General features: G+C 43.3%; 2 protein-coding genes across 2 annotated transcripts; one reads left to right on the top strand and one right to left on the bottom strand.

The window, feature by feature from the left end:
- The first annotated feature begins 4,812 nt into the window (after window positions 1–4,812).
- Window positions 4,813–9,007, top strand: phax (phosphorylated adaptor for RNA export). Its single transcript, XM_071351305.1, has 5 exons — window positions 4,813–4,967; window positions 6,406–7,034; window positions 7,210–7,330; window positions 7,558–7,641; window positions 7,799–9,007. The coding sequence occupies exons 1-5, from the start codon at window positions 4,863–4,865 to the stop codon at window positions 8,084–8,086; spliced, it is 1,227 nt and encodes a 408-aa protein (XP_071207406.1). The 5' UTR covers window positions 4,813–4,862; the 3' UTR covers window positions 8,087–9,007.
- A 39-nt stretch (window positions 9,008–9,046) lies between these two features.
- Window positions 9,047–12,598, bottom strand: LOC139544324 (la-related protein 6-like). The gene is made up of 3 exons (XM_071351304.1): window positions 12,114–12,598; window positions 11,531–11,744; window positions 9,047–11,380 (listed from the first exon to the last, which is right to left on the bottom strand). The coding sequence occupies exons 1-3, from the start codon at window positions 12,170–12,172 to the stop codon at window positions 10,334–10,336; spliced, it is 1,320 nt and encodes a 439-aa protein (XP_071207405.1). The 5' UTR covers window positions 12,173–12,598; the 3' UTR covers window positions 9,047–10,333.
- Between the last annotated feature and the right edge of the window lie 10,262 nt (window positions 12,599–22,860).

The following is a 22,860-nucleotide window of genomic DNA, read 5'->3' as shown; positions in this document are numbered from 1 at the left end:
TTCACTAAGCTGTGAGGATAATTATCCTACTGCAATTTGAACTAGCCCTGCCATCACTATTTAGACATTGGGACCACATATGCATTTGCCTGTTCTCTTTTCTTTGTGGATTCTGTCTTGCACAGTCTAGTGCATTTTACATTTGAAGAACACCAACCACAGATACACACATGCTTGTTTGAGCATCTCAAAGACTAAATTAAATATAGAATCAGTTTGACGAGGTGACAAACATATTATTTTACTGTTGTAACACGCAGTGGGGAGAATTCTATTGTCCCTGTCAGGAGCCCAGGCTTTTGCCAAAGATGGTAGTTCTTATCTTTGGACCACGCAAGCTTTAGATTGCATTTTGCTAAGGCACTTGTCTCTCTTAACATCGGTCAGCTACATTGGTTACCAGAGTGGGATCCTTTTGACACGCCTATGGTGCCTGGGCACACCAATGCTCCTAGAGAGAAGGGGGAATACTGAAGCATGCGTTGATGACACTTCTACAGTCTCTATCAGAGGCCCAGGCTTTTGGCATATAGATGGTAAATATCTCACTTCTGGACTGCAACATTGTAAGATTGCACCCTCCATGGCACTTGATATACATTGACTTGTAGGTTACACTATATTTAGATACTTCAAATACTGCCTGAGACACATTTGCTATTTGTCTCCGTACTCAATAAATAGTGAAACACTATCTGATTTGAAGTTAATCATTTAAACTAAATATACTCACATTCACTGAACATTTAGTTTTTGAAACTCAAACATTCATTTCCCAACTGCTTTTTCTATAATCCTACAGGCTCTTTATCATTCTCCATACCTTATAGTCCAATACATCCAACATCATGCAGGACCACCATGGTATTGGGTTTAGAAATCAAACAGGTTATCTTATTGCAGGGCACATTTTTTAAAGTTTGTATTGCACGGTATGCTATACAGTGGCTTCAGAAAGTATTTATACCCCTTGACTTATTCCACATTTTTGTTGTGTTATAGCCTGAATTCAAAATGGATTAAATTGATGTTGTTCTGGCCAATCTACACAATACCCCGTAATGATAAAGTGAAAACATGTTTTTAGAAATACAGAAATATTCAATTCACATAAGTATTCAATTTCATACCCCTGAGTATATACATTTTTGAATCACCTATGGCAGCGATTTGTAACGCTCGTCTTTATGTGGAAGAGAGGAGGACCAAGGCGCAGCGTGGTGAATGTTCATGATGTTGAATTTTAATGAATTATCCAACTAAACAGAACACTGACAAAATAACGTGAACAGACCTGAACTTGAGAACATAAACCATGAACGAACACACGCACGCACGAACAAACGAAACAAAACCGTGTGGTGAAACAAACACAGACACAGCAACAATCACCCACAAACAAACAGTGAGAACAGCCTACCTTAATATGGTTCTCAATCAGAGGAAACGTAAAACACCTGCCCCTGATTGAGAACCATATCAGGCTAATGCAATGAACCCAACATAGAAAAACATAACATAGAATGCCCACCCAGCTCACGTCCTGACCAACTAAACAAGGCTAAACAAAGGAAATAAGGTCAGGAACGTGACATGATTACACCTGTGAATCTTTCTGGGTAAATCTCTAAGAGCTTTGCACACCTCGATTGAACAATATTTGCGCATTATTGTTTTATTAAATCTTCAAGCGCTGTCAAGTTGGTAGTTGATCATTGCTAGAAAGCCATTTTCAAGTCTTTCCATAGATTTTCAAGACGATTTAGATCAAAACTGTAACTATGATTATTATCAACTCAGGATTATTCAATGTCATCCTGGTAAACAACTCCAGTGTAGATCTGGCCTCCTGTTTTAGATTATTTTCTTGCTGAAAGGTGAATTTGTCTCCCAGTGTCTGTTGGAAAGCAGACTGAACTAGGTTTTCCTCTAGGATTTTGCCTGTGCTTAGCTCTATTCATTTTTTTTTAAATTACATTTTTTAACTACCGGTTCTTTTTTGTGGCTATTTTTAGCTAGCACTGTGAAAATGTGTGCACCATGAATTCTTGAATTGGAATTTAATTTACTGAAACAATCTCATCTGAGTACATTCAAATCTGTTTCTCTGAAGTTAGTGACAAAGTAGCTAATGATGACAGTAGAAAACTGAATTAAATGTAAACTAAACAGTTTAGTTTGATTTATTGTAAACATCATAACTGTATTGATGCACTGTGATGGGAGATTCAGATTCAGTTAAGCTTTATTAGCATGAATGACAAAGCCACCATCGAAGTGCGATAATGACATCAACAATAACAGTAAAAAAAATATTATTACATTACATTTAAGTCATTTAGCAGACGCTCTTATCCAGAGCGACTTACAAATTGGAAAGTTCATACATATTCATCCTGGTCCCCCCGTGGGGAATGAACCCACAACCCTGGCGTTGCAAGCGCCATGCTCTACCAACTGAGCCACACGGGACCATTATATTATAATATTATAATAATAATAATAATAGTAGTGATGGTGATTAGAGAAAGGGGATATCTTCTAAAAAGTTTACTGAAGGATATAAGCACTTTGTTACAGTGGGACTGTAAATTGATACAATGTTAGACTCTATAAGAAATCCCGCTATGCCCTCCGACGAACCATCAAACAGGCAAAGCATCAATACAGGACTAAGATCGAATCGTACTACACCGGCTCCAACGCTCATCGGATGTGACAGGGCCTGCAAACTATTACAGACTACAAAGGGAAGCACAGCCAAGAGCTGCCCAGTGACACGAGCCTACCAGACAAGCTAAGTAACTTCCATGCTCGCTTCGAGGCAAGTAACACTGAAACATGCATGAGAGCATCAGCTGTTCCGGACGACTGTGTGATCACGCTCTCCGCAGCCGATCTGAGTAAAACCTTTAAACAGGTCAATATTCACAAGGCAGCAGGGCCAGACAGATTACCAGGACGTGTACTCCCGAGCATGCGCTGACCAACAGGCAAGTGTCTTCACTGACATTTTCAACCTCTCCCTGTCTGAGTCTGTAATACCAACATGTTTCAAGCAGACCACCATAGTCCCTGTGCCCAAGAACACTAAGGTAACATGCCTAAATGACTACCGACCCGTAGCACTCACGTCTGTAGCCATGGCCCACATCAACACCATTATCCCAGAAACCCTAGACCCAACCCTAGACCCACTCCAATTTGCATACCGCACCAACAGATCCACAGATGATGCACTCCACACTGACCTTTCACACCTGGAAAAAAGGAACACCTATGTGAGAATGCTATTCATTGACTACAGCTCAGCGTTCAACACCATAGTGCCCTCAAAGCTCATCACTAAGCTAAAGACCCTGGGACTAAACACCTCCCTCTGCAACTGGATCCTGGACTTTCTGATGGGCCGCCCCCAGGTGGTAAGGGTAGGTAACAACACATCCGCCACGTTGATCCTGAAAACGGGGGCCCCTCAGGGGTGTGTGCTCAGTCCCTTCCTGTACTCCTTGTTCACTCATGACTGCACGGCCAGGCACGACTCCAACACCATCATAAAGTTTGCTGATGACACAACAGTGGTAGGCCTGACCAACGACAACAATGAGACAGCCTATAGGGAGGAGGTCAGAGACCTGACCGTGTGGTGCAAGGACAACAACCTCTCCCTCAACGTGATCAAGACAAAGGAGATGATTGTGGACTACAGGAGAAGGAGGACCAAGCACGCCCCCATTCTCTTCGATGGGGCTGTAGTGGAGCGGGTTGAGAGCTTAAAGTTCCTTGGTGTCCACATCACCAACAAACGAACATTGTCCAAGCACACCAAGACAGTTGTGAAGAGGGCACGACAAAACCTATTCCCCCACAGGAGACTGAAAATATTTGGCATGGGTCCTCAGATCCTCAAAAGGTTTAACAGCTGCACCATCGAGAGCATCCTGACGAGTTGCATCACTGCCTGGTATGGCAACTGCTCGGCCTCCGACCGCAAGAGGGCAGTGCGTACGGCCCAGTACATCACCGGGGCCAAGCTTCCTGCCATCCAGGACCTCTATACCGGAAGGTGTCAGAGGAAGGCCGTAAAAATTGTCAAAGACTCCAGCAACCCTAGTCATAGACTGTTCTCTCTGCTCCCGCATGGCAAGCGGTACCGGAGCGCCAAGTCTAGGTCCAAGAGGCTCCTAAATAGCTTCTACCCCCAAGCCATAAGAGTCCTGAACAGCTAATCAAATAGCTACCCAGACTATTTGCATTGCCATCTCATTGCAACGCTGCTGCTACTCTCAGTTATTATCTATGCATAGTCACTTTAATAACTCTACCTACATGTACATATTACCTCAATTACCTCGACACGGTGTCCCCGCACGCTGCCTCTGTACCGGTACCCTGGTATATAGCCCCACTATTGTTATTTACTGCTGCTCTTTAATCATTTGTTATTCTTATCTTATTTTTTTGTGTATTTTCTTAAAACTGCATTGTTGGTTAAGGGCTTGTAAGTAAACATTTCGCTGTAAGGTCTACACCTGTTGTACTCGGCGCACGTGACAAATGAAATTTGACCTGATCATTTAAAGCAGAGTGGCGCAGCGGAAGCGTGCTGGGCCCATAACCCAGAGGTGGACGGATCGAAACCGTCCTCTACCAATGAGTTCTCAGTGTTCATTTGTATAGTAACATACCAGCAAACTGTAGTTAAATAAATATAAATACCTACAATCTATATTTACACGGGTATTGTTCATGTCTTGCGTTTGAATCACAAACTATAAAAACGTAAATATAATTTATCAAGAGGAAAAAAGTTGTGACGTGGGTGTGGGTACATTTATTTACTTCCGAGTGAGACTGGAGAAATGGCGGGTGTTAACAGAGATACAATGGATGATTTGGAGGATGGAGAGATTTCTGGATCAAACTCTGATTCAGAAATGGGAACCACAGTTGACGTTAAACCCCAAGTAAGAAAATAATTAAATTAGACGTTCTTAAACATGAACAAATTGGATTGTTTGATTCTGCAAACGTGGGAATGGAAGCAAACGTTAGCTAAAGCTAGCTAGCTACGTTCGCGACGCTAGCTTTGCAACGTAGCTACAGCACAAATTGAAGAACAGTCTTTAGTTACAGTTTTCTAGAGGAGCACGTTGTCCACAAAGATTGCTATATATTTTTTGCAAGTCTCAGTGGTCCCAGTGCATCGAAAGCGTGTGCTACATTTTGCTAACTTGCGTTGCTATGGTGTGGACACTCAAGCTAATTTATGCTGCTCCATGTCATCTAATGACTATTTTTTTATTTAACTAGGCAATGACTAAACAAATGACTAATCTCGGTTATCTAGAAGTACAATTATTGCAAAAGTGTCACTTCACATGAATCTGTCCACGATAGATTAACTGTTACATGTCACCTACCGGTAATGAGAGGAGCCTACTACTTTGGTATTAAAACCTGTACAATTTTATGTAAAAATGTAAATACCCAAAAGTAATTATTTATCATGAGGGCCATAAACAATACCTAGTTATACTGCCAGAAATATTAAAATCTCACCTTTCTGGCATGAATAGTTATAAATTGCTGAGGTAATCACTTTTCAGGACTCCAGTACACAGTACAAATGATACAAATATGAAAAATCATACATTGTTTTCCTATTCCACAAAGTGAAGGGAATAGGCCTTGAAATGCTTTCTAAATATAGTTTAGACATCTATTTAGAAAGGACTTACTATAATATTTCACCTTATAACTGTAAAATACAAATTTAGCACTATTTCTCATAACTTACAACAGAGCATTTTCTGCCCAGCGTCCTCTGAGTGAAGCAGAGACGCCATTCAAATGCCTGCTGACTCATTACACCATCAGCTTTAAGCACGGATTCATCCCTCTGTGACGAAGAGAAAGTAGTCTTGTTTAAAATCTATAAAATTATTTGGTATTTTTCATGTTGAGAGCTCTAAATCCATCTGAGAATATCACAGTGAGATTAAACAGATTTTGCTGCAATCTCTAGGGTCTCCTGTTTCATATCCAGTATTGTAAGCGGAGCTGCGAGTTTCACAGGCGAAGGAAATAGATCCTTTGTCTGGATAGGCCAGAAAATGTGAGACACTCCTTATGCAAGTGAAGTGTCAGATTTCACATACTGCATGTCAGATGAGAGAGGAGAATGGCATGTGAAGCGGGACCACCAGAGCATTCACGGAGTGCACAACAATTTATTTTGCGCCATTCACAGAGCGCCCTGTACACACACGCATGTAGGTGGGAACCAGTCCAGAACCGCTCAAAGTCAGGCGTACCAGACTTAATGTTTAAAAGGTTTTTAAATGAGCTTGTATAATTAAATCTGAAAAATTATCTGACAGTATTTCTTCTCTTACCACCTAGATGCCTGCAGCAGCTCCTGCTTTCAGTGGCCAGTCTTTCCAGAGTAGGGCCCTTCCACAGACAGCTACGTCAGCCACAAGCTACCGTAGCACCATGAGAACCGCGGACTCCAGCGATAGCGAACCAGACTCGGATGAGGACGCAGCGGTGTGGAGGCGGAAGCGGCAGAAGTGCTCCAACGCTCCCCAACCTGCCCCGGTTCCCACTCCCCACTTCGGAGCCCCCCAGGCTAACCCAGGCGGCCGCAAAGTCAACAACATCTGGGGCTCTGTGGTTCAGGAGCAGACCCAGCAGGCAGTGGAAGCTGAGCTGGATTTCCTTGGTGTGGATGGTGCCATTAGCATGGCCAGCAGGCAGGTGGAGACCTACAACTACGTCCTGGCCCGCAAGCTCATGGAGAAGGAGAGGGAGGAACAGGAGCCAGGCGAGGTAGCCATGTTGGACACTCAGCTGGACGAGTACATGAAGCGTGGCGGGCCGGCCGCCGAAGAGAATGGAGGCGGCCATTTTAAGAGGAAGCGTTCGGCCAAAGAGAGGCTGGGCCCCAGGGCTGAGATGGACATCGAGGGTCGGTATCAGATCACAGAGGAAGACCCAGACGACAGGGTGATTGAAGAGATAGCCCACAGGTGAGCTGGTTGGTTGGAATGTTTTGGCTATTTCATATTTGGCCATATGAAATGTTTGGCTTGCCATGAGGGCTAAATAAAATGTCATTATTTTCTTCTTTCCACAGTGTCAACAATATCACACAGTCGTACAATAACCTCATACTAACTTGCGGATCCATTTTCTCCCCTCAAGGCTACAAGAGCCCAAAAAGGAATTGATTGAGCGAATTGTAAGAGTCATTGGGAAGAAGAAAGCAATAGAACTGCTTGGAGAGACCGCCACACTTGAGGAAACTGGTGGTGTGTACATTATGGTATGCATCTGTTCTTGTTTCAGTTTATATGAGATAGATACAGCTGAGTTAATTGACAACTCCTGTTATATGATATCCATAATGTCCCAATTCTCATCGCAATGAATCATCACTTGTGTAACTGCATGCCTTTCTAAAACATATTTGAATTCACCCTTATGCTAGATTGTTCTGTAACCATTTGTTAAGTCTGTGTGAAATTATTTGATATGTTCACCTCACTGTAGGATGGCAGCAGGCGACGGACTCCTGGAGGGGTGTATCTCAACTTGCTGAAGAACACTCCCAGTATCTCTAGTGAGCACCTTAAGGTATGACACCTGAGACTGTAAAATCAAGTGGCTTTTCATGCACTTCTCTAATCCCGTCCACTGAATCCGTGTAGGCCTATCTTTTTTTCTGTACTCCCCATATGCACACACACTACATTTTTAATAATCAAATTTCTGTAAACATATTTTTAAATAGGAAATATTTTACGACGAAACCCAGAAGGAGTACAAGGGCAAGAAGTCAGCGCAGAAGCGAAGGCGACACGTGGTTGCCAAGAAGATGAAGCAGGCCATCAACACACTGAACCTGCAGGAACACGACGACGTCTCCAGGGAAACGTTCGCAAGCGACACCAACGAGGCCTTGGAGTCTCTAGAGGTGGTTGCCGAAGAGGAGGGCCAACAGGAACCGGAACCAGAACCTGCCATGGGCACTGAGGACACACCCGTAGTCTACAACGCTGCCGACCTGGAGGTCTTTTGATCCAAAATGGCTGCCCAGTGTCTGAACTTGTGCACGTCCCAATGAGGACGTCCCATGAGGCTGTGGCATCCACTGTGACAGGTGGACGCTGCTCAGATACAAAATGGTGAATGCACTGTAAATTACTGTCCACAACAGCGCTATGTAATACTAGACCTTAATCCTCATGTTTGTCTGACAAATGAAGTTGTCTTCTTTATCAATCAGTTGAAGACCAAAGCTTGCATCAGGATTTGTTAACATTAGAAACGTGCTTACAGAGCAGCTAGTTACTAACCACAGATACCACCTGGCTGATAATTTCAACAACAGAAAATGTTTTTCTCCATAAATGGATACCAACCCCTCATATATTTGCGTCCTGGAAAGCATAAGATTTAGTTTGGCTTTTTTACTAATGCTCTGTTTTTCCACAATTTAAAATGTAAAGTAAAAATATGACATTGAAATATGGCACCGCTCCAAAGGAATGGCAAAATCAGTTACTCGCTATCTACTGTATATGTTTATAGGGAGTTTGTGTTTGTGAGCTAGTTGGATTGAACAGGAGCTGAGTGTTTGTCATGTACAGGGGAACTGCACTAAGACCAATCCTTAGAAGTAAGATCAAATTCATTTTGAGATTTTTCTTTAAATAAAATTAGTTTGTTCGACCTGTAAAAAAAAAAAAAGAATTGATCACAAGCCAGTGATTTTGAGCGTTGTGAAAAATGCATGCATCTTCAGAGGACCCATGGTCTGTTTTTCATTTGTTTATGTTGAGATGGGTTCGCATTATGTTGCGTTGTGAGATAAAGCACTAAATTGTTCCAGTTTCTTAACCCATTGCTGCCGCCCCCCCCAGTCTCTGGACAAGACATGTAGGAAAAATCTATGTTCTGTGTTTTAACACATTCCTTATATAAAATATTATTAAACTCATTCATTGTCCACCCTTTGCTTTAATACAGTACGATGTAATCAATTGTATTTTGATTTGTTTTATTTCTTCACATCTGAATGGGTAGTGTACATGATTCAGGCTGATGTGTCTTATCTTGCCCTGTGGTGGTCATTGATTGGCCAGTAACAGATATGGAATGGGAAATTATGCTTTTTTTGGTTCCCTAATTTTCATACTAATGTGATTTTATGATGATGGGGGGTTCACAGTAATCATGTAAACGCTCCTCAGCCATTCAAAAGACTTAGTCATACATTTTAATTGACACGCTGAAATTGGCAACAAAAGAGCTCTCATGAGGCATAATTTTTGTCATTGTCAAACCCCTTTGTCAGCTTTTTGAATCAGAATAGAAGTCCTTTGCTGTGGCGCAGGGACTCTCGACACAGTACTAGAGGGCTCAGACAGTTTCCCATGTTGTCATGGCGACATTCGTATTGGCAGTTTCTCATTCAGATCGACATACTGAAGTTTATTTTCAGGCTGTATTATAACTGGGCTATACAAATAGCTTTTCTCCACTAGAGCACGGTGCAATGTTGACCTGCACTCAGTCAAAACAGCAGCTGTTTTGATCTCAATATCAAATCTTTTCTGGGTAACAATTACCTTACTGTGATTGTTTTCAATTAAAAATTGTCAAAAAGGAACAAAGCTTCTAAGCAAAGAGCAATTTCTCGAGCAAGAATTTTGCTAGGACTGTCTGGGAGTGGTCTGAGTGGGGAGGGGGAAACTAGCTGTTATTGGCAGAGAGGTTTGGAACTCTTATTGGTCTATTAACTAATATACTGCCTGGTGATGTCACCAAAATTCCCACCAAAACAGGCAGAACTTTCAGGTGGCTTTTTCAAACAGCTCTTACACTAACAGGCCATCACATTATTATTCCAACCTCATAGTGTCGAATTATATATAAAAAACAAGAACATCACGTTTTTGACTGCACTGGGCCTTTTAAGAATATAAATAACTGCAGCTGAGTCATAGAATGAGGATAGCTAGGAAGTTAAGATATAGTCACTGTGTGGGTAGATGTTGAGATGTTAGCCACAGGATTTAAAAGCATAACAGAAGTCCTAGTCCTTATAGCATGTTCAATGGAGACACTCCATTGTAAGTGCATCTTAGTCCAGAACTACGCATTTTCGGGATACCCTCCCTAAATGTTATTTCTAGAATTCACCTTCAAGATGCTTGTTACAGTTTTTCCCTGCACACAGGTCTATACGAGACTATAAAATGATCAATCTATAGATTACTTCCTAAAACATATAACAAACAACATGAACAGCATTGGTCTGAGGTCATGTCTTGAGGGTGTACTGAAGTGTTCTTCCTACAAAGGAGCTGGGAAATCCTCTTGTCCCATCTGGCCCGTAGGGGAACCGGATGACCCCGGGGGGCAGGGAATCCCCCATTAGGACCCTCTTAATGCCCAGACGACCCTGCTTACTGCTGCTGCTGTCATCCAGGGAGGAGGTTTGCACCGCAGCCAGTTTACGCCTCTGGAACCAGAGGCTGCTGCTATCGGCCGGGTTCTCGTAGTTGCGTCGACTGAGATCCGGGCTGGTGTCGGGGCTCCTCCACATCTCGGAGGCCAGGAGCGGGGAGACCCGCGGAGGGGTGGGCAGAGGTGCCCGGAGGACCCTGGGGCTGTGGTAGGGGCTAGAGCGAGGGCTGTCCCAGGGGCTCCTGCATACCTGGCCCGAGGAGAACCGAGGCATGTGCATCGGAGAGGCCATCTCGGATTCGCCGGACGAACTCCACGCCGAAGAGTCTTCCCCTCGGAACTGGAGCTGCTCCAAGCAGCGGTTGCCGATTGATACACCTTTACCGGCACCTCTGTCTTCAACGCAGCCTCCCAACTTATGCCCTGCTTTCTTTTTCGATGTCATCCCGATCTGGACGACTCTCACAAAGTCCTCGGACTGGGACAGCTGGTGGTAGGCTCTGCCGGCGCCTTCCAAGTCCTCATACTCTACCAGAACACTTTCCTGGGAGCATAACTCAGGGTACCTGTAGGCGAACCTCTGGACTTCTGGTGGGAGCTCCTTCCGCGGCCGGAACACCCTCACTGTGCAGATGCTTCCAAAGGGCTCCAGGAGAGTGATGGCAGTTTCCATAGTGCTCCTCTGGGGTGCAGGGATGTTTTCATCACCACCATTGCCACTAGAGGTCAGCTCAGCAGAGATGTTCCACATTAACAGAAGTCTGCTGGGCACCTGAACCAAGAGGGACTCTGGTACTGGGTCTTTGCGACGGACCTTGTTGCCCTCCTTGTTGACTTCTAGTTTGGAGGAGTAATTTAGGGCGTAGGCTGTGACTCGCCAGTCTTTGGTCAGAGGCTTCATCTAATAGAACATGGATGTAAATGTCAAGTTAATATCTCAATGCCTTGATATAAAAATGTGTTATAACAAAATTGAAGTCAACATATTTAAAACAGGATATTTTTTTAAATTGCCTTAGTTGGAAAATTAGGGGAAAGAAAAGTAACTCACCTTTTTAAAAGATGTCAGCAGCTTTATGTTCACATAACCCATCTTGTTTCTTTTCACATGTTTTAAAAGGAATGCATCTTTTGCTAGATTTTCATCAGAAAGATAGTGTTCAATTTGGGTCACCATCTTCTGTGTAAGATCAGCATCTGGAGGTGACCAATCATCCAACTCCATGTCTTTATAATTTTCCTTGTAAAAAGGTTGGCAGATAAATCTAAGAGAAATCATGTAAAAAAATATATATATAATAATTTAATGTTTTTTTAAACATTCAGACCACAATTACCATACTGTATGATAACAGTATTTAAATGCATCATTTACTATATTTTGTTAAATGAAAAACACATTCTGGAATCTGTTTACCAAGACTCAAATAACCATAACACCATGGAGTATTGGTTATTCTGGGCATAACAGTTATACAACGAATAGGCATAGGCCTATATTCTTCAAGAGTCAATGTCATTCATATCCCAGATTGTGCATTCAATTTAAGCCGTTCATTGACCAGACATACCTTTTAATTTGTCAACTTGTAGGCAAATGAAAACAACATAAATTCATAGATAATATGACTTGCCTGTCTTCACTTATGGGGCTCTCCATTTCTGCTCTCCGTCCCCGGTCCTCCTGAAACATTAGACTTTCTTCTTGCTTTCGAAAAGCTTCTCTGTCGAGATTAGTCAAATTTCCCCAACTACAATCTACTTGCAGATACAGGTGTTCATGTCCTCCCCATGGCCATTGCGAGCCAATTTATAGTCTCGAGCCGCACCGGTCAAGTGGAGACTGCGGGGGCTCTCATCACGATGCAGCTCTCGAGTTTGTGTGGCCTCAAAATAGGCTACACTTTTCAATTGTCTGACGAGCCATTTAAAATAACTCTAAACAGGATATCACCAAAAAAGGAATTTTGCTTCCGTCTGACGTTATTGCAACAATTCAAACCTTTCCAAAGGAGGCACAACTTGGTCATAAAGAAACGGATGTTCTTGAAATAAAGGAAACAAGAGAAAAGTTATACCAGACAAATTATCTCAGGAAAGCCCATAGATGGGTATAATAACAGCCATGAAATGTAACGGTATGCTATCATTTTCAGCAGCTCCATATGTACCAAAATGTATTTGAGGGTTGGTCCCCACTCTCTTCAGATCTTGAGATAATTTAAATTGCTTCAATTTGGCAACCGGTATGTTTTTTATTTATTTCTGGCATCACCTTGATATACACATATAATTAGGCCTATGGTATTGTACAGTACTGTAAATATTAGTTTTTTACATAAAAGCAAAAGACAGTAAAGAAAAACGTTTCAACTGAATGACAATGCCATAAGCAACATTGTTATTGTACAAGTAGGCATTTTATTATCCTTTCCATACAGACATTATCCCACACCATATATAAATAGTCAGTGCTATCCGGGGTCCTTGGGACGTCCATACCCTAAACTCTAACCCTAACTTTAATCCCTACCTTAACCTTAATCATAGCCCTTACCCGAACCTAACCTTAACCCTAAACTTTACCGTATAAAATGTCAACTTCAATGGGATAGGGATGTTCCAAAGATCCCAGATAGCACAGACCATATATAAATAACTACATAATGTGCTGTTACTTATTATATAAAGCTTTATTAATATAAAATACCATACAGCACTATTGGAACAAGAATAACACCCTAAGCCATTTCTAGTATCCTTGTGTTTTTTTTAATCATTGTTATGATTATTTCATTATCACTTTTCACTTTTTCATTGTCTTGAGTTAGCCTGTTAACTAAACCTGTTAACTCAACCTTGAGTTAATTCAACTCTTCATTATGCACTTGTCCTTCTTTTACTGTTGACAAGCAGCTGGAAAACATGACAGTATCTGATGTCCAGCAGGGGGACTCAAACCTCTGTCCTTCATATCTCGCTCTCTCTCCATCCATGTGTAGCAAAATGAAACACATATTTTTATTAACAGTATACAACCGGGTTATTTTTTTATTTTATTTAACCTTTATTTAACTAGGCAAGTCAGTTAAGGACCAATTCTTATTTACAATGCCTTCCCTGGCCAAACCCTAACGACGCTGGGCCAATTGTGCTCCGCCCGATGGGGCTCCCATTCACGGCCGGATGTGATACAGCCCAGGATCAAACCGGGGTCTGTAGTGACGCCTCTAGCACTGAGATGCAGTGCCTTAGACCGGTGCGCCACTCGGGAGCCCTATAATTTTTTTAAACATACATGACGCCACAAAAATACATCAGCCTAACATCATTGCAAACAGTTCAATTAAAATGGTCAAAAAGAAACGAAAATAGCTTCTTAAAAAAGAGCAATTTCTCAAGTAAAAATTTTGCTAGGACTGTCTGGGAGTGGTCTGAGTGGGGACGGGAAAACTGAAAATTTGCTGTTATTTGCATAGAGGTTTGGAACTCTCTTTATTGGTCTATTAACTAATTTACCACCTGTTGATGTCACCAGGCAGGCCAAAACTCCATCCCACCAAAACCGACTGAAATTCAGAAGTAATCTGTCCTCTGATGAGGACAAACCGTAGAATTACAGGCTCTGGGGTCTCCTCCTAACAGTTAGTTCACAGTAAATTACAGCACAGCACACAAGCGTGCTATAATGGTGGGTTTAGTAGAACACACTGGCTTATCTACAAATCACCAACTCTAAACTGCAAGCCGACAGAACAGAGGTCTCTGTCCTGCAGCCAGCAAGGACTTTGTCAGACATGCTTAGTTGGCTAGTTGGAGCTTTGATACCGTCAAAGCTATGGTCAGATTTTAGGAAGTTCAAAATGAATTCTTGTTTCTCAGTAGTTACATACAGTACATGCACTTAAATAAGTTACTTCATAAACTTAAGAGGCATTAAGCTTACAAATGTTTACAGACGCAAACTTTGCAAGTAAAAAAGTGATATAGTTGTTATAAACACTGAACAAAAATATAAAAGCAACATGCAACAATTTCAAAGATTTTACTGAGTTACAGTTCATATAAGGAAATCAGTCAATTGAAATAAATAAATTAGGCCCTAATCTATGGATTGATGACTGGGAATACAGATATACATCTGTTGGTCACAGATACCTTTAAAAAAAGGTAGAGGTATGGATCAGAAAACCAGTCAGTATCTGGTGTGACCAACATTAGCTTCATGCAGTGCGACACATCTCCTTCGCATAGACTTGATCAGGCTATTGATTGTGGCCTGTGGAATGTTGTCCCACTCCTCTTCAATGGCTGTGCGAAGTTGCTGGATATTGTCTGGACCTGGAACACACTGTCGTACACGTCGATCCAGAGCATCCCAAACATGCTCAATCAGTAACATGTCTGGTGAGTATGCAGGCCATGGAAGAACTGGACATTTTCAGCTTCCAGGAATTATGTACAGATCCTTGCGACATGGGGCCGTGCATTATCATGTGGAAACATGAGGTGATGGTGGCTAATGAATGGCACGACAATGGGCACGTATCTCGTCACGGTTTCTCCGTGCATTTAAATTGCCATCGATAAAAATCCAATTGTGTTCATTGTCCGTAGCTTATACCTGCCCATACCATAACCCCACCGACAACATGGGGCACTCTGTTCACAACGCTGATATCAGCGAACCGCTTTCCCACATGACACCATACATGCTGTCTGCCATCTGCCCGGTACAGTTGAAACCGCGATTCATCCGTGAAGAGCATGCTTCTCCAGCGTGACAGTGGCCAGTGAAGGTGAGCATTTGCCCACTGAAGTCGGTTACGATGCCGAACTGCAGTCAGGTTACGACCCTGGTGAGGATGACGAGCACGCAGATGACCTTCCCTGAGACGGCTTCTGACAGTTTGTGCAGAAATTCTTTGGTTGTGCATACCTACAGTTTCATCAGCTGTCCGGGTGGCTGGTCTCAGACCATCCCACAGGTGAAGAAGCCGGATGTGTAGGTCCTGGGCTGGCGTGGTTACACGTGGTATGTGGTTGTGAGGCCAGTTGGACGTACTGCCAAATTCTCTAAAACGACATTGTAGGCAGTATAGAGAAATTAACATTCAAGTCTCTGGCAACAGCTCTGGTGGACATTCCTGCAGTCAGTATGCCAATTGCACACTCCCTCAAAACTTGAGACATCTGTGGCATTGTGTTGTGTGACAAAACTGCACATTTTAGTGGCCTTTTATTGTCCCCAGCACAAGTTGCACTTGTGTAATGATCATGCTGTTTAATCGGCTTCTTGATATGCCACACCTGTCAGCTGGATGGTTTATCTTGGTAAAGGAGAAATTCCCACTAAGAGGGATGTAAACTAACTTCAGCATAACATTTTTGAGAAATAAGCTTTTTGTTCAAATGGAACATTTCTGGGATCTTTTATTTCAGCTCATGAAACATGGGACCAACACTTTACATGTTGCATTTATATTTTTTGTTCAGAATAGTTGCAATCTATAGCTTTGAGAAACTTGTAAAATAACACAATTTAACCTGTTGTGTTCATCGGATGGGATTTGGTTTACACTATGTCATTTTGGCACCTCATAATAAGGTATGTTTCGGTTTGAACAGCTAAACACACTAGAAATTCCAAAACCGTTGTTCTGCTGACAAGATAATTGAGGCAGTTAATGTATAACTTTAAAGGTGATACTTGAGGAATTGAGGGGTGAACTGTTCAGGACAACTTTAGCCTAAGGTCAATGTAAACCTACAACATGTCACGCCTTCTAACCTCTCCTGCGTTAGCAGCTCATTTTGTTGTCTGAAATGGTTCATGTTGGCTTCTTTCACCTATAAAGGAGTTCAGGGAGCTGGCAGTTCATGGGAGATGGTCAAACAATTTAGGCAAAACAACTGCAATGTGCAAAACACTATAGAATTCCCAATTCGTAAGCATTTCACTGTAAGGCCTGTTGTATTCTGCTCATGTGACAAATAAAATGTGATTCATTTGAGGATTGACTGGTATGTAGCCAACACACTCCCTTCTCCTTGGCCAGGGCCAAGGGGGGCTCGTCTTGGAATAGGAGAACAAACGACATGATACCTCAGCTTGAGATTAGATATTTGGCATTATCAGGTAGCTTTCGGGATGCTCAATGAGATATTCCCTTCTTTGAAGGGAACTGGTCTCACGGACTAGCCTCTGTTTTATCCCACTCTGTTCACAAAGTTGGTGATAAGGCAGAGGACATTTAACAGGAATTCCTATATCTTATTCTGTAATTTCATCATCGCAAAGCTTTTGATATGTAGGATGCAAGTAATGCCTAAAAGCAAACACTGCACATTCTATGTTATTGTCACGTGTGCTCCCTCTCCGGCCTCTAGGTCACCAGCCTGCTCGTTATGGCGCACAGCTGTCACCATCGTTATGTGCACCTGCGCGTCATCAGACTCATCTGGACTCCATCACTTCCCTGATTACCTTCCCTATATGTCACTCCCTTTGGTTCCTTCCCCAGGCATTATTGTTTCTGTTCCTGTGTCATGTCTGTGCGTTTTTCGTGGTTCTTATGTTGTATTATGTTGTGTTTATTTATTAAAACACTCACTCTCTGAACTTGCTTCCTGACTCTCAGCGCACATCGTTACAGTTATGTCCTCTGTTGGAGCTATAGGTCTCAATGTGCAATTACATAATGTATTAATCAGGATCACTACTTGAATTGATGTTATTAATCAAAAGTATAATCATTACTAATCTACTGTTTGGTCCTCTTGGATCTGAAAACAAATAGAGGTAGGCCGAATTGTCATTATAGAGGTAGGCCTAATTGTCAGTAAAATGTAAGACGGCAGCTACAGTGGATAGAAGCTGTTTTATGGGCTCCTGACCAATTCTGCTATTTTGTGTTTTTTTTTTTACAGTTATCTAAAAAAAAGATATACATAATGTCTCTGCCATCGATCTAAAACGGCTTCTGGACATCAGAACAGCGATCACTAACCTCGATTTAGAAGAAAATGTCTACTTCAACGAGTAGGCAGCTCTGGACGTTCTGCTTACTCCGGACTAGGCCCGAATCCAGGGACTTGAAAGAGGAAGTGGGGGTGAAAGAGAGACAGGTGAGGCAGCAACCTGACAAGACTACGTCTGCGAGCAAATAGACCGTCATTGCCCTCTGTTCTATTGGCCAACGTTCAGTCACTGGAAAACAAACTGGATACCCTCTGTTCTATTGACCAACGTGCAGTCACTGGAGAACAGACTGGATGAGCTCAGACTATCCTATCAAAAGGACCTGAAAAACTGTAATATCCTATATTTATCAGAGTCGGGAGTGAACGAGGACATGGATATATAACTCGCTGGTTTTTCTATGCACTGTCAAGACCGGACAGCATACGATAAGATAAAGGGAGGAGGGGTGTGTCTCTTTGTTAACAACAGCTGGTGTTTCGATCTTTAGTTTTTGCTCATCTGAGTTAGAATACCTCATGATAAGCTGCAGACCAAACTATTTACCAAAATAGTTTTAATCTATATGTTTTGTAGATTTCTATTTACCACCACAAACCGATGACTCAACGAGCTGCATAGGGCCGTAAGCAAACAAGACAATTCACATTCAAATCAAATTGTATTTTTAAAATGTGCCGAATACAACAGGTGTAGAAATGCTTACTTACAAGCCCTTAAACCAATAATGCAGCTTCAAGAAAAATAAGAGTTAAGAAAATATTTACTAAATAAACTTAAGTATAAAAAGTAACACAATAAAATAACAATAACTACTATATACAGGGGGTATCAGTACCAAGTTAATGTGCGGGGGTACAGGTCAGTCGAGGTAATTGAGGTAATATGTACATGTAGGTAGGAGTAAGGTGACTATGCATAGATAATAAACAACGAGTAGCAGCAGCTTATATATAAATCCATTTATTGTTGGAGAATATAGTTTATAAATGCCTCATGACCTTAGTTTAACTGTCACACTCCATGAGAACCCAATATGAACTTGTCTTCCTCCAATGTTTGTAAATATAAACGAAGGGGGGAGGTTAATGCAAATAATCCGGGTAGCCATTTGATGAACTGTTCAGCAGTCTTATGGCTTGGGGGTAGAAGCTGTTAAGGAGCCTCTTGGACCTACAGTCAAATCAGATCAAATTTTATTTGTCACATACACATGGTTAGCAGATGTTAATGCAAGTGTAGCGAAATGCTTGTGCTTCTAGTTCCGACAGTGCAGTAATATCTAACAAGTAATCTAACAATTCCCAAACAACTACCTAATACCCACAAATCTAAAGGGGTGAATGAGAATATGTACATTTAAGTATATGGATGAGCGATGGCTGAGTGGCATAGGCAAGGTGCAATAGATGGTATAAAATACAATATATACATGTGATATGAGTAATGTAAGATATGTAAACATTATTAAAGGGGCATTATTTCGAGTGCAGTGTATAAAGTGACTAGTGATCCATTTATTATAGTGGCCAGTGACTGGGTCTCAACGTAGGCAGCAGCCTCTCTGAGTTAGTGATTGCTGTTTAGCAGTCTGATGGCCTTGAGATAGAAGCTGTTTTTCAGTCTCTCGTCCGAGCTTTGATGCATCTGTACTGACCTCGCCTTCTGGATGGTAGCGATGTGAACAGGCAGTGGCTCGGGTGGTTGATGTCCATGATGATCTTTTTGGCCGTCCTCTGACGTTGGGTGCTGTAGGTGTCATGGAGGGCAGGTACTTTGCCCCCGGTGATGCGTTGTGCAGACTGCACTACCCTCTGGAGAGCCTCGCAGTTGAGGGTGTTGCAGTTGCCGTACCAGGCTGTACCAGCCCGACAGGATGCTCTCGATTGTGCATCTGTAAAAGTTTGTCGGGGTTTTAAGTGACAAGCCAAATTTCTTCAGCCTCCTAAGGTTGAACAGGCGCTATTGCGCCTTCTTCCCCACACTGTCTGTGTGGATAGACCATTTCAGTTTGTCTGTGATGTGTACGCCGAGGAACTTAAAACTTTCCACCTTCTCCACTGCTGTCCCTTCAATGTGGATAGGGGGGTGATCCCTCTGCTGTTTCCTGAAGTCCACGATCATCTCCTTTGTTTTGTTGATGTTGAGTGAGAGATTGTTTTCCTGACACCACAGTCTGAGTGCCCTCACCTCCTCCCTGTAGGCTGTCTCGTCGTTGTTGGTAATCAAGCCCACTACTGTAATGTCGTCTGCAAACTTGATGATTGAGTTGGAGGCGTGCATGGCCATGCAGTTGTGGGTGAACAGGAAGTACAGGAGGGGGCTGAGCATGCACCCTTGTGGGGCCCCAGTGTTGAGGGTCAGTGAAGTGGAGAGGTTGTTTTCTACCTTCACCACCTGGGGGCGGCCCGTCAGAAAGTCCAGGACCCAACTGCACATGGCGGGGTTGAGACCCAGGGCCTCCAGCTTGATGATGAGCTTGGAGGGTACTATGGTGTTGAATGCTGAGCTGTAGTCAATGAACAGCATTCTTACATAGGTAATCCTTTTGTCCAGATGGGATAGGGCAGTGTGCAGTGTGATGGCAATTGCGTCGTCTGTGGACCTGTTGGGGCGGTTTGCAAACGGAAGTGGGTCTAGGGTGGCCAGTAAGGTGGAGGTGATATGATCCTTGACTAGTCTCTCAAAGCACTTCATGATGACCGAAGTGAGTGCTACGGGGTGGTAGTCATTTAGTCCAGTTATCTTTGCCTTCTTGGGTACAGGAACAATGGTAGCCATCTTGAAGCATGTGGGGACAACAGACTGGGATAGGGAGCGATTGAATATGTCCGTAAACACACCAGCCAGCTGGTCTGCGCATGCTCTGAGGACGCAGCTAGGGATGCCGTCTGGGCCAGCAGCCTTGCGAGGGTTAACACGGTTAAATGTTTTACTTACGTCAGCCACGGAGAAGGAGAGGGGGGGGGGGGCGCAGTCCTTGTTAGCGGGCCATGGCGGTGGCACTGTATTATCCCCAAAGCGGGCAAAGAAGGTGTTTTGTTTGTTTGGAAGCGTGACGTTGGTGTCCGTGACGTGGCTGGTTTTCTTTTTGTTGTCCGTGATTTCCTGTAGACCCTGCCACATATGTCTCGTGTCTGAGCCGTTGAATTGCGACTCCACCTTGTCCCTGTACTGGCATTTCACTTGTTTGATTGCCTTACGGAGGGAATAACCACTGTTTATATTAGTTATATTCCCAGACCTCTTTCCATGGTTAAATGCGGTGGATCGCACTTTCAGAATTCCGCCATCCATCCACGGTTTCTGGTTAGGGTAGGTTTTAATAGTCACAGTGAGTACAACATCTCCAATGCACTTCTTTATAAACGTACTCACCAAGTCAGCAAATAGGTAGATAGTGTTCTCTGAGGCTGACCGGAACATATTCCAGTCCGTATGATCAAAACAATCTTGAAGCGTGGCTTCCGATTGGTCGGACCAGCGTTGAATGGTTCTCGTCACTGGTACATCTTGTTTGAGTTTCTGCTGATAAGACGGTAGGAGCAAGATGGTGTCGTGGTCAGATTTGCCTAGGGGAGGGCTTTGTATGCATTGCGGAAGTTAGAGTAGCAGTGGTCGAGGGTATTGCCAATGAGCGTAGCGCAATCAATATGTTGGTAGAATTTAGGTAGCCTTGTTCTCAGATTTGCTTTGTTAAAATTCCCAGCTACAATAAATGCAGCCTCAGGATATATGGTTTCCAGTTTGCATATAGTCCAGTGAAGTTCTTTGATGGCCGTCTTGGTGTCTGCTTAAGGGGGAATGTACACAGCTGTGACTATAACTGACGAGAATTCTCTTGGTACTGTAGGTAAAATGGCTGGCATTTGATTGAAAGGAATTCTAGGTCAGGTGAGCAGAAGGACTTGAGTTCCTGTATGTTATTATGATTACACCAGTCGTTAATCATGAAGCATACACCCGCGATGCATGGAGAAGCCTGGTGGCTGAACCGATTCGGACAACATATCCCGAGAGAGCCATGTTTCCGTGAAACAGACCCTTGCTCGAATTTAATTTACCTTGTTGTCAAGAGACTGGACATTGGCTAGTAGTGTACTCGGGAGTGGTGGGCGATGTGCACATCTACGGAGCCTGACCAGGTGGCCGCTTCGTTTGCCCCTTCTGTGGCGCCGTTGTTTTGGGTCGACTACTGGAATTAGATCCATGTCCTGGGTGGTGGTCCGAACACAGGATCCTCTTCGGGAAAGTCGTATTCCTGGTCGTAATGTTGGTAAGTTGACGTTGCTCTTACATCCAATAGTTCTTCCCGGCAGTATGTAATAAGACTTAAGATTTCCTGGGGTACCAATGTAAGAAATAATACATACAAAAACTAAATACTGCATAGTTTCCTAAGAACTCGAAGCGAGGTGACCATCTCTGTCGGAGCCATCATCAATGTAGACTTGGTGCTCCAGTACCGCCTGCCATGTGGTAGCAGAGAGATCAGTCTATGAGGCATCTTTTTTTGTGGCTGATGATTTTAATGGGAAACTGAAAACCATTTCACCCCATTTTTACCAGCATGTCACCTGTGAAACTAGAGGCAACACAACTCTAGATCACCTTTACTACGGGTTGGGGAGTAACGGATTACATGTAATCAGTTACATTAAAGGGATTACCAAAAAAAACAGTAACTAATGCGTTACGTTACCAGCAAAAATATTGCAATCTGATTGCAGATACTTTTGAAAAACTAGATGATTACTTTGAGGATTACATTTAAATTCTGAAAGGATGTGTAAGGACCGACGCCGGAGACGAGAAGCAGGTACGGGGGGTCAACATTTAATAAGGAACAGGCATGAAACAAGACCGGCGCAGCGTCAGCACACGGGCAACACAACGACATTCGACATTCAATGCAGCCGCGGGGAACAGAGATGGGGAACTGACAAATATAGGGGAGATAATAAACAGGTGATTGAGTCCAAGTGAGTCCAATAATACACTGATGGGCATGACGGGGAAAGGCAGGTGTGCCTACTGATGGTGGCAAGAGTGGACAAACCGGCTGGGCGTGAAGTCCCAACGTGAAGTCCCAACGAACCGGCAGAGGTGTGAGAGCCTGGCGAGCCGGCTGAGGCATAGGTACCCGACGATCCGGCTGAGGCATGAAGGCCTGTCAATCCCGCTGAGGCGTGGGAGTCCGATGATCCGGAGGAGGCGTAGCAGCCTGATGAGCCGGCCGGGCGTAAAAACCTGATGATCCGGCTGAGGCCTGACATGGGATGGGCGCCTCCGAGCCAACCGGGGCAAGAAACCTTTCGAGCCAGCTAGGGCTTGACAGCCTGACTAGCTGGTTTAGGCACCCCCGGTTCCATCGGTGGCGGCCCCCGGACCCGAAGTCA

Source organism: Salvelinus alpinus, chromosome 18 (genome assembly GCF_045679555.1).
Source record: "Salvelinus alpinus chromosome 18, SLU_Salpinus.1, whole genome shotgun sequence".
NCBI classification, from domain to species: Eukaryota; Metazoa; Chordata; class Actinopteri; order Salmoniformes; family Salmonidae; genus Salvelinus; species Salvelinus alpinus.
Note: the sequence above shows the minus strand (reverse complement) of the source record. Positions and strands in the feature narration are given on the sequence as shown.